Source organism: Agrilus planipennis, unplaced genomic scaffold (assembly GCF_000699045.2).
Source record: "Agrilus planipennis isolate EAB-ADULT unplaced genomic scaffold, Apla_2.0 scaffold9, whole genome shotgun sequence".
NCBI lineage: Eukaryota > Metazoa > Arthropoda > Insecta > Coleoptera > Buprestidae > Agrilus > Agrilus planipennis.
In genome coordinates, this window is record NW_020442467.1 from 1,455,453 (window position 1) to 1,468,056 (window position 12,604).

Consider the following 12,604-nt stretch of genomic DNA (forward strand, 5'->3'; position numbering starts at 1 on the left):
TTTTTTTTTTTTTTTTTTTTAAAAAGCTGTATTAGACAATACATACTACGATAGCACAGTTGCAATTTTTGCTTTTGAGCCTTTTAATTTTGTTTTGTCTTTCGACATAGGTACCTAATCTTTGTCTTTATTTAAGAAAGTAATTTCGATTGTTTTAGGATTAGATTAGTATTAAAATAGTCCATAATTTTAAATGTATCAACTTGTGATATGTTAATAAAAACAACTTTATCGTTAGTTAAATACTTCTGATTACCACGTTTTATCTGAACGGTTGGTAGCGGTCACGGTATCTATATCTCCGAGTCCAGAGTTGCGTACAGTGACGTCATTAGCCGCCGCACTGTGTTTGCGATTAATGCCAATCTGTTATATTTCAAAAATTAAAATAGCCACTAAAATCAAATGTTAAGGGCATAATGAAAATATTGATTTCTACGCAAAAGCCCGTTGAATCGTGTCCTCCAGAAAGCTAAGCAATGGTCTAAACCTCTAGATCCATGACCTCTAGGACATGAGGCCCGATGATGAAAACGTCATTATTCATTATCATCATAAAGTTATCAATCCTAAGACTGGTTGGACACGTACCTCCACTCTTTCCTATCCTGAGCTAAACTTCGCATTTCCCTTAACTATTTGCGAACAGTAATCTAATCTAGGTCTACTTCTACCCCTCCTAACTCCTGTTTCTGCCTCTACATCATTATTATATTGTAACTATTTCTAAATAGTAATTATTATAAAAAAAACATAACGATTTGGCTGAATTCACATATTGAAAACGGATACACAGGAAATTAATAAGGACGGCTGAAGAGGACCTGAATCGATAGGTGCTATAACGGTCTGAGGTAAAGGGGTTTTAGACACCTTCCTCGGGAGTCCGACACTACCCAGTCGTACGAACGCTTGGGTGTCTTTTGAAGATTTTCCCTCTTCTACGAAAACAAAGAAAAAAATACCATGTAAAATCACTTCATTCTTTTGAAGGTCCTGGTTGAAGCTCATCTAAATGTAGAAGGAAGATTAGATGCAAGGAATTAGTGGAGGGGCATTAATTCCAATGTGAGAACACTCGGTATAGCAAGAAAACATTTATTGTTGTGTATCAATTAAACCTCTACATTTGTGCTGACTTAGTTAGGTCGCGACACACTGCGACTAACTAGGTCAACGGCAAATACATACACAAATGTAAGGTGCTGAAATGTTCTTTGCCATTTAAACTATGTAAATAAATTTTGTATTAATACTCTGTAAATATTCGAATAAAATTAGTTTAACACTAGGCTCGCTATTATTCGAACGCTGGTGAAGCGTCAACCCTTGGAAGCTGTGATTTTGTGCCAATCATCAATGATACAAATAATGTATCCAACGATATTATAAATCGGTTCTCAGAACCACAACTTCGATAGTCACCTCTTACTACGACTACACACTGGNATGAACTTTGTAAGATACATTACTATTATTCGAGTCCAGAGTTGCGTACGGTGACGTCATTAGCCGCCGCACTGTGTTTGCGATTAATGCCAATCTGTTATATTTCAAAAATTAAAATAGCCACTAAAATCAAATGTTAAGGGCATAATGAAAATATTGATTTCTACGCAAAAGCCCATTGAATCGTGTCCTCCAGAAAGCTAAGCAATGGTGTAAACCTCTAGATCCATGACCTCTAGGACATGAGGCCCGGTGATGAAAACGTCATTATTCATCATCATCATAAGGTCATCAGTCCTAAGACTGGTTGGACACGTACCTCCACTCTTTCCTATCCTGAGCTAAACTTCGCATTTCCCTTAAATATTTGCGAACAGTAATCTAATCTAGGTCTACCTCTACCCCTCCTAACTCCTGTTTCTGCCTTTACATCATTATTATATTGTAACTATTTCTGAATAGTAATTATTATAAAAAAAACATAACGACTTGGCTGATTTCACATATTGAAAACGAATACACAGGAAATTAATGAAGACGGCTGAAGAGGACCTGAATCGATAGGTGCTATAACGGTCTGAGGTAAAGGAGTTTTAGACACCTTCCTCGGGAGTCCGACACTACCCAGTCGTACGAACGCTTGGGTGTCTTTTGAAGATTTTCCCTCTTCTACGAAAACAAAGAAAAAAATACCATGTAAAATCACTTCATTCTTTTGAAGGTCCTGGTTGAAGCTCATCTAAATGTAGAAGGAAGATTAGATGCAAGGAATTAGTGGAGGGGCATTAATTCCAATGTGAGAACACTCGGTATAGCAAGAAAACATTTATTGTTGTGTATCAATTAAACCTCTACATTTGTGCTGACTTAGTTAGGTCGCGACACACTGCGACTAACTAGGTCAACGGCAAATACATACACAAATGTAAAGTGCTGAAATGTTCTTTGCCATTTAAACTATGTAAATAAATTTGTATAAATACCCTGTAAATATTCGAATAAATTAGTCTAACACCAGGCTCGCTATTATTCGAACGCTGATAAAGCGTCAACCCTTGGAAGCTGTGATTTTGTGCCAATCATCAATTACACAGATAATGTGTCCAACGATATTATAAATCGGTTCTTCTCAGAACCACAACTTTGATAGTCATCTCTTACTACGACTACACACAGAGTGACTACACCAATATTGAATAAAATTAGGTTTCTATAATAGTAATTAATAAAATTACTTTAAACATTTCGTCGACCTCATCCTCTGGTATAACGAGTAGAGAAAGTCAGCCTGCAGCTCCACGTCTTCTTCGACTTCGTTTTCATCAACCACTGCAATGTTGCTGTGGATTTTCTCACAGTTGAGGGACAAACTCGAGCAGCAGAGCCCTACCTTCCTGCATCCACAATAAAATAAAAAAACTTTTGGGTGTTTCATTCCCACCAGCCAGTAATGCTGGTGGACGGGCAGTCCCTCCGGACTACGCCGGAAGGTAGGGCGGAAGGCCCTCTTCAGTCTGCTTTCAGGAATCGTGGGAATGGGTGGGTGGTGGTTCGGGTGAGAAAGATGAGACGGACGAAATGAAGACAGAAGAGANTAACTTTTTAACGGTTTAGTGAATCGATTTGTAATTTTTACAGGAGTTTTAGAATTGAATGAGGAACGTTCTTCCAAATTTTTATTTGTCTCGTAGCATTTTGACATACCTCCCAAACATCCTTAAAAAATTACATGTTCACTAATCTTATACTGAAATTAAATTATTATCATTTCACAACTAATTGGACCCTAATGAAACTAGGTATGTATTATCGGCGCAGTATTAGCATCATAAGAAATATTGCAAAGACACACTGAATTTTTGCTAATAATAATCGTAATAATAAACTTTATATTGAAAAATAGATCTGTTCTAAAAGGGTGAATCTTTTAAAGAGAAAATAATAAAATTACTTTTCATGTTAGACACTTTCTGTTTATTGTATTTGTATTTTACTTTTTAATAACTAAGTACAAGAATTTTCTTTTAAAAATTATTAGAGCTTATATCCAAAAAATTGATAGCTACTCAATATTATTACAGATTATTAAAAAATGTGATGAGCTTTATTGATATTATCAACAGCACTAGTAGTTTTCCAAATTGGAAACCCCTTCCCTATCTGTATTATATGTTTAGCAAAACCAATATCTTTAAATAAAACTGTCATAAAGGCCGCCTTGTATGAAGTCCATAAAATAGTTAGTGTGCGAGATTGAACCATAGGTACGGTAAGGATTATCCGATTAAACACATTATTGAGTAGAAAAGTTTCGAAAACGTATAATTTTCTTAATCCGTTGCTTTAAAAATAATTCTGAACTTATAGTGTGTTCCATCGAAACTGTCTGCGACGTGATGAAGAGATCCGACAAGATTAAATTAATCGCGATTTACGTCTGGCAGTTTTATAAAAATTGAAAAATCCGGAGATTATCTTTTATAAACTGCAGTCTGGAGAAAACTTAATTTTTCTGGAATTTCCCGACTAAAGCCAAAGAGTTGGTAACTATAATTTCTATTGTTTACATGAACTAATGATGCATATGTGCCAAATTGATCAAGTGTTAAGGTTCTGGTTTTGCATAATTATTTAAATAATAATTAAGCGGAAAAACTTTTACTGCTGCAGTTGGAGTAAATATTGGATGTCCGATTCTAAAAGAGCGTTAATTTTCATTAGTACTTACATTAAGGGCTGCCTTTGAAGCTGTTGCAGAACTGGCAAAGGGACCCCCCATAATGCTTGCTAAACTTGATGTTACAGCAATGTGACCAACTCCACGATTAATGAAGTAATTTACTGCTACACGTGATAAGTGGACAGTAGAGAATACATTCAAGTCAAAAATTTGCTTGTCCACACTAGCTTCGATTATTTCAAATACTGCCCTTTGACCTCGGCCTACGTTATTAAATAAAATGTCAATATGGCCAAAATGTCTTAGTGCTTGATCGAAATATTTCTTGTGGGAGTATATGTCCAGAATGTCCATTTGAATAACGAGAATGTCGTTTGTTGTTAATTTACCTTCAGAACTATCTAAAATGCGAAAAAAGTACCTATTATGGATTACAATTAGTATCACATTAAATAAAAAATATAAAAAAAACCTTTTTGAAATCGTTTTGAAAATAATTGTCTTTTTTTATTAAAGCATTACATGGGTAGATACCAAAAGTAGTGCATTTAAAAGATCGTTCCAAAGTTGAACCAAAAATCCACGATTTTCGAGAAAATATATTTGAAAGCACAGGCAAAGGCCAATCTGACCCTGGTAGAATCACGCAGGGAATTACGACACTGCAACGTCGCATTCAATCAGCTGCTACTTAGCAGCATTCGTGTTGCATTTCTTTTGTATTTTTGTACTCATGCATTGTTTTTTATTTGTTAGATTAGATTAAGTGTGATTGACGATGATCAGCGCATAGTCCTGATCTGAATTCGTTGTATAAAACAGCGCGTATATCAAAAGCCAATGATCGCTGCAAATGAAGTACGCTAAATAACACACGTTTTTGCGCGATTCAGATAAAATTTTTGTAGTGCACGTTCGTGTGTCTGTCTTGCGACGGGGGGACAGGGCTATTGGCGAACCATCCATAAAAAGGTAACGCACCTTGAAAAAACCTCAATGGTAGTTTTGAAATTAATAAGTTTGCTATTACAAGATGGTTTTAAAATTTCAAGGGATACTTTCAATTTTACAGGCTATAGTTTATATTTGTCCTTTCGGGTCTGTAGCTTGATGAGTGTTTAATTGACACCATTTTAATCAAGACAATTTTGGAGTTCTCACGAAAATGGAAGATTTGGAGAAACGGGCGGTTTCCATTTAAAGATGTTAACGCCAAAACAAATCAAGGGGGAAATGGATAACATACTGTCCCATCATCTCCCATGATAAAAAAATGGGTATCAGAGTTTAAAATGGGGCGTACGGGCACAAGTAATGAGTTTCGCTCCGGACGTCCTATGGAAGACACAACTCTTGAAATGATTGAAAAAATCCATCAAATCGTCATGTGAGATACCAGATTGAAATTGTTTGAGATAGCAAACACTGTTCAGATATCAAAAGGACGTGTAGATAATATTTTGGGCTTTAGCAATGTTTGTGCGTGATAGGTGTCGCGTTTGCTGACACCTGACCAAATGTTAAAACGGAAAATTGTTTCAAGTGAGAAAATCCCGATGAATTTTTGAGACGTTTTACAACTAACGATGAGGCTTGGATCCACCACTTAACTCCTGAAAGCAAATTACGGTCAAAACAGTGGATTGTACCAGGTGAACCCTCTCCAAAAAAGACAAAATCAATTTTGTCAGCTAACAAGATTATGGCGAGTGTTTTCTGGGGTTCAAAAGGAATCATTTTTATTGATTGTTTATCTGAAGAAGGGTGAAAGCATCACTGGTGAGTACTACGCAAATTTATTGCAGCGTTTGAGCCATGAAATAAATAAAACAACGACCTTATCTTGCGAAGAAAAAAGTCTTCACTTCACTGATACGAAAAACGTATTAGCGTTTTTGGAGGTTAAGTTGAGAAATAAATAAAAACTAAAGAATCAGAGCCAATGGGGCGAAAGTTTTTATTTATTGATACCACACCAACGTTTTCTTTGTTAGGCCCTCATACATAAAAAAAGAGTTTATTTCATGTAATTTTTTTATAAATATTAATAACAAAATTAAAACAAATATTGATTCTATGTAGTCAACTTTTTTAAAAGTTATTTTACTGCAATGTTTACGGTTGTTTATGACATAAATAATGTAATATTATGGATTNAAGTTATTTTACTGTAATGTTTACGGTTGTTTATGACATAAATAATGTAATATTATGGATTACACTTACTCAGACAAAGGGCTTTTACTCGTTCTAACTCATTTAGTCTTCTAGCTGCAAGTACTAGTTTGACTCCATTTTTAGCGAGTATTATAGCTGTATGCTCCCCTATCCCGGACGATGCACCGACAATAAATACCACATTTCCTCGCATACGACCTTAAACAATATTTATAGCTATATAATACCATATTGTATTGTACTTTTATGTACGAAATTCAGGGAAATAAATCAAATCAAATAGATCCATTAATAAAAAAACAATTCGATCTGAATGTAAAGAGACGTACAAGTTTTCTATAAAATAAGTACTTACACGGACCCTGAATACCCCTGGAGAATAATTCAATGAAAAATTATGAAACGCTATGTGCAAAATCGGTTTTTCGTAGAAAACACATAAAAGTAGGTATGTCCTTTAGTCCTTTATGTTTAATTGTTGAACAGTAATATTTTTCGGTGTGATCAAATAATAATACTATCTTACGTATCATGGGAAGAAAGTATGGCATTTCCTCGCGGGAGTGAATTGTCACCCGAACTGAAGGCGAGAGCGGGAAATTCCCGGGGAATTTTGAAACATTCAAAGGTGGATTTTCGTATTTTCTCCTTTTGTTGTTCTAAACGTTATCCCAAAAATTATCATCGATATATTTCTTGCTTGGGATGTTACGCGAGGTCAAAGATCATGATATAAACGACTGTTCGCGAAAATCTTTTTAACAGTCACTTTTCGTTTTGTGACATAGGAAGTTGACTACTACAAAGAACACAGCATAATTTTTTTCGTAAGATGGTTTTTTAGAAACTTCGATTCAAAAAGCTGTAACGTTTAAGTTTCAAATTTTATGTGATGTGTTGCTTTTTACACCACCTTCGCACTTTCGGGGTAGAACACAAGATACATTTTTAGACAAATTCTGTTTTAAAAAAAGAAACTTTTGGTGTTGTTCTCATTTTTGTTACTATATAAGATTTTGGGCTGGAGAATAGCAGTCTGAGTTTTTTTTCTGCAAAAAACCTGTAAAAATGAACTTTTTTCCAATTTTTAGATAAAACTAAATAAGAACAAAAGGCAAAATAATAATTCTTACTATCAATCATTTTTCTATACCTTTTTATGACAAGATTCAAAGTTTGTTTGCAAAAATAAGCAGTAAGGACAGAGACGGACTAAATGCTGAGAGCGCCCTAGGCTAGCATCACATGGACGTCCCCCTGGCGATCATATATTTTGCAATAAGACCAATTTCTTTTTTTGCTCAATTGATAGATTACAAGGAATAAAAGATACAGTATTAATACATCCAAAAAGCAGTAATTAATCAGGAATAATTTATTGTTATTTATGTTAGATTTAAATAAAAAAACTGAAACTGAACTGAACTGATGATGATATGTCGAAAAATAAAATAGCTAATAATATCAAATTTTAAGGGCATAATGAAAATATTGAGTATTACACAACATCATATGAAAATAAAACAAAATCCATTCAGAATAAAAAGAGCACTAGAGATATGTACGGGTGCGAAACGTGAACGGTAGATGCGGCGGAAAAAAGTTAAAAGTGTTCATAATGTGGTTAATGATTAACGGATACTGTGGATATAGGTTAAATGAGGAGGTATAGGTACCATGGACAATTAGAAAATTGATCGAGTTGGATATTAGAAAGTACTAAATGTTGGTCATACTTTAGTGGCATGTATTTATATTTCAGGCATGTAAATTCAAAACCCGTCAAGTCGCCCATCTATACAGGGTTTGTCCGGAAAGTAATAGGACTGAGTCGATATAAAAAAATTTATTGAGCCAATCGTTACAATTCTTTAAAAACATTCAAAATAGGCTCCTTCTGCTTCGATGCAGCGCTGCCAGCGCGATTTCCAAGAATTGAAGACGTCACGGAAGGCATTCTCCGGAAGAGCCGCGGTGCATCCTGCTTGGATCCCCTCTCTCGTCTCAAAATGCTTGCCTTTCATCGGCCTTTTCAGGCGAGCAAACAAAAAAAATTCCGGGAGGCCACAACTGGGCTGTAGGGAGGCTGTGGAAGCGTTGGAATGCCGGCCTTGGTCAGGTAGCTGTCCACAAGAAAGGCGGTGTGAGCCAGAGCGTTGTCGTGGTTGTCGGATCCGATTGACCCTTCGCTTGAGTCTCTTGAGCACTTCCACGTAAAACTTGGCGTTGACGGTTTGTCCAGGAGGAACAAATTCATGGTGGGCGATGCTTTTCGTGTCAAAAAACACAATGAGCATCGTTTTCACTTTGGATTTGCCCATTCTTCCCTTTGTTGGGCGAGGAGACGCCGGCGTGTGCCACTCGGAAGATTGCCTCTTTGTCTCGGAATCATACTCAAAGATCCATGACTCGTCACCTGTGATTACGTTATTCAAAAATTGGGGGTCACATTCACACATGTTTAAATTTTCTTGGCACATTTCCACTCGCCGCAATTTCTGGTCGTCAGTGAGCACTTTTGGGACCATCTGCGCATGTTCAAGTGCATGAACCACATATTATGGTAAATTTAATATCTAGGCAATTAAACGAATAATTAGTCGACGGTCTGAGTTAAAAACTTCGCGCACACGAGTTACATTGTCGGTGTTTATCGAAGTCGAAGGTTTTCCAACACGGTCTCCATCGGCGACCTCTTCCCGGCCCTCTGAAAGGGCCTGGTGCCACCGAAACACACCACTTCATGCTAAAGCAACATCTGGATAAGCCTGCTTGATCATATCAAACGTCTCTGTCGCAGATTTACCGAGTTTCACACAGAATTTAATGGGCTTGCACCACTCACAGAAACACGTCGCGCGAAAAAGCCTCTTCTGACTCTCCAGGTGCATGTAGACAACCCACCAGCCGCTCGTTCGTTAGCTAGGAATGCCCTCCACCGAATCCAGTCAGTCCGCGCACGCTCCGAAGTACAGTCGCGGCGGAAGGAAATCAGTCCTATTACTTTCCGGACAAACCCTGTAGATCCGGTTCAAAGGCTGTTCAAATTCAATAACNGGATCAAGGCAGGCGGACCCGGAATCGAACCGGCGTCCTCCCGAACGCTAAGCAATGGTCTAAATCTCTAGGCCATGCCGCTCGGTGCACCCACAATTCAACTGACAGTTCTTTATGTACTTGCAGGACACTAACTTTAAGAACGCAGGAGGAGAAGGGGTTAGGAGTGTGGCAATAGGCTCAAGACTTGATTTCGTGTCTTTTCTTACCCCTACCTATTACTGGTCCGGGTGGTAGAATCTGAGAATACTAACGAGCTGCCACTGCAGATGTTGGTAAAGAAACTCATCTGAAAGTTGCCTTACTGTAGGAAATGTACCTGAGGTAGTCGAGCATAGACACACCCATTGTAGCCCTACAGGAATACAAAGGAATAAAAGAAAACGTTACCTAGCAGCAGTCTGTAAAGACTTGTAAAACGCTGGCGAGACTTGGGTTGCTCATAAAGGTTTTAAAGAATTTAGTCTTGCCTTGTTTGAAAATGACCGATGTATTATCACAACCACTCCATCATCATAGGTCGTCTGTCCTAAGACTGGTTGGACAAGCACCTCCACTCATTCCTATCCTGAGCTAATCTTTGCATTTCCCTAAAACCACAACATCCCAAGTCCTTAGATATTTGCGAACAGTAATCTAATTTAGGTCTACCTCTACTCCTCTTAGCTCCTGTTTCTGCCTGTAATATGTCTTTGACTAGCCCTTCATGCCTGAGAATGTATCCTACCAATCTATCTCGCCTATTTCTTATGGACTTCCAGACAGAGCCCCTGTTCCCTTATCCTTTCAAATACCTCTTCATTTCTAACCTTCGCTATCCACCTCATCATTCGCCCGTAACACCACATTTCGAATGCTTCTAACCACTCCTTACGTGCAGGAAAACTATGTGCTCTTTAACTGATGACCCATGCAAGGGGATCACGTAAGCATGCGAAATATAGTTTCCCCGTTGGCGTATTGTATTGGAGTCGTCGTAATTCTCGCTTTTTTAAGTTTCAAGTTTTTTGACGTTCATCTTCGTGACTCTCTCATGGCTAAACGGCTGCTCAGAAAAACTGCGATCGTCATTAAAGATATCCTGAATCCCTACATTTAAGTAATCCTGGTGAGCGAAAAACTGGGGAACAAGTTTAAGGTACATCCTTTGAGTAATTGCAAAAATATTGTTTAGTATAGATTATCAGGAACGAGTGGAAGAAAAGCTTTACTGGTTCCAAAATTTTATCCTACAACGTCCATCCCCAGTCTAGAGGATCATCTACATTCATTGCTAAGCCATGAACTTTGTAAGAGGACACAACATAAAAAGACGCATCTTGTGCTCTACTTCAAAGAAAGTGTGGAAAGGAGTGGACTTGCAAAATAAAACAGTTGGCATACGTGAATTTGATATGTTTAAGGCTTAGGTCTGCAAAAACTGTCCATGAAAATGTTAGGTCAATATGACCATTTGATTGTGGTAACATTTATTTACAAATTGCGTGAATATTAGTAAAAAACAAATGGATGACTATTGAGTTTTACTGCTACATCATTAAATTGACGTTTTTTCTGGTTTCGAGATTCAATACGGCATATTTGCTACAGTTTTTTTAGATAAAACAGTTGCAGGTTACGTTAAAACGAAGCTACTCACGAAGTTTTGGTCGTGTTAACAATTTGAAAAGAAATGATCTAAATATGTAAATCAAGTTTTCTTGAGTCTAAAGTTATACTAAGCTGCAAAATAAAAGTAGCCGTTAACAGATTTTTGTAAAAACAGTTTGTGTAATGATCTTTGATTGACCCTGCGGAACATTTAAAGCAGTACATGCACCGATGAGAATTTTTGGAATTACATTTGAAACCATACTGGTTCATACGAAAATCCAACTTTTCCGTAATATTTCCATGTCGTAATCTGTTTATTGTCGTTTTATTATTAAACGTTTTTGTACTTTAGTATCAGTCGTTTCTGTGGCAACCAAGGATTGTAATCAAACATTACTTACACTGATGTTCAAATATTTACATATTTAGTTTAATGAAGTAGTCGTATGACGAGCAAATTCTCAGGTGATAAGAATTTAATAAAATTTTAATTCACGAATCGTGAAGAAACTGGAATTACTTTAAGAAAATACATATAAACAGTTATAGATGCTTACCCAAGGATCTTCCTAATTTTTCATAGAACGCCAGACGAAGATCACAATTAACAAAACACAGCAAAATAAGAAAACTAATTGCGTACAGTACAACTCCAACCCCAATTATGTCGAATATTATCATCGCAGCAACTATTTCAGGGCGTGTTTTTTTAGAATCATTAAGTTACTGAGTATAACTGTGCAGTAAGTTGACACTGTAAATCGATGTTGTTGTGTATATATAAAGCACAAATTAAGTTTACAAATAATTATCCATAGTTTAAAATAATACCGTCCCGTTTTTATGCGGTTGTTCGTCATACACTAAGTAATGTAGTATTGTTTTTGTCTATCTTTTAGGCTACCGTTGTAACGCATTACATACTCGCTCGTGGGATAAACGACGATTACCTCCTTCAACGAACACCTTTTACATTAAGGTCATATGTCGTATACGTAGGCAGGTAGGGGGGCCATTGCAGACGATAACTTGCTTAATACCATACCGTAACAACTGCTTTGGTCTCACGACTCAAGTTGTGGCTCAGCTGTTACCATCTTCTCGTTATATATATGTATATTTTCGTCAGCACATGTAAGGTATTTTTTTCCACAATTATTTACAGCCACTCTGTATCTTATTGTTCTGTACATATGTATGTACACATACATATTTATTCTTCAGAAAGAAGTAAAAACAGCAATAGATACCATGCACGTATTGCAGCCAATACTAATAAATATACTTCGTTTAGTTCCTGTAGCGATGCGACCTTTAGTTTGACCGGCGCAAAGTAGAAAAGAACAACACTAGGCCAGAAAAGAAAGGAAACTCTCGGTCAAACTCTTAACCGGTGAGGAGCGTATAATCCGTACAATACTGCACGGAAAAATTGACCATTTTATCCACTATAATTGCATTGCTCAAATGTGCTGTTATTGGTACCATTTACTACTGAAAATATCATCGAGATGTTTATTTATATTTGAAGACTCGCACTACTAACAAAACTTTTGATAGGTACTGTATGAAAAAGTATGTTTAATGAACATGAGTCGAGAGTATAATAAGCTTTTTTCTCCCTACCTACGATTTTACCAGCGCACA

General features: G+C 36.8%; 1 protein-coding gene across 1 annotated transcript in view; it reads right to left on the minus strand.

The window, feature by feature from the left end:
- Positions 1–12,218, minus strand: part of LOC108737204 (dehydrogenase/reductase SDR family member 7) — a 17,453-nt gene extending 5,235 nt beyond the window's left edge. The window contains exons 1-3 of the mRNA XM_025981219.1: positions 11,515–12,218; positions 6,356–6,505; positions 4,160–4,530 (exon numbers count right to left, since the gene is read on the minus strand). Of these exons, the coding sequence (XP_025837004.1) occupies positions 4,160–4,530; positions 6,356–6,505; positions 11,515–11,638 (645 nt within the window). The 5' untranslated portion in view covers positions 11,639–12,218. The remainder of the gene's footprint in view (positions 1–4,159; positions 4,531–6,355; positions 6,506–11,514) is intronic.
- Positions 12,219–12,604: the final 386 nt, after the last annotated feature.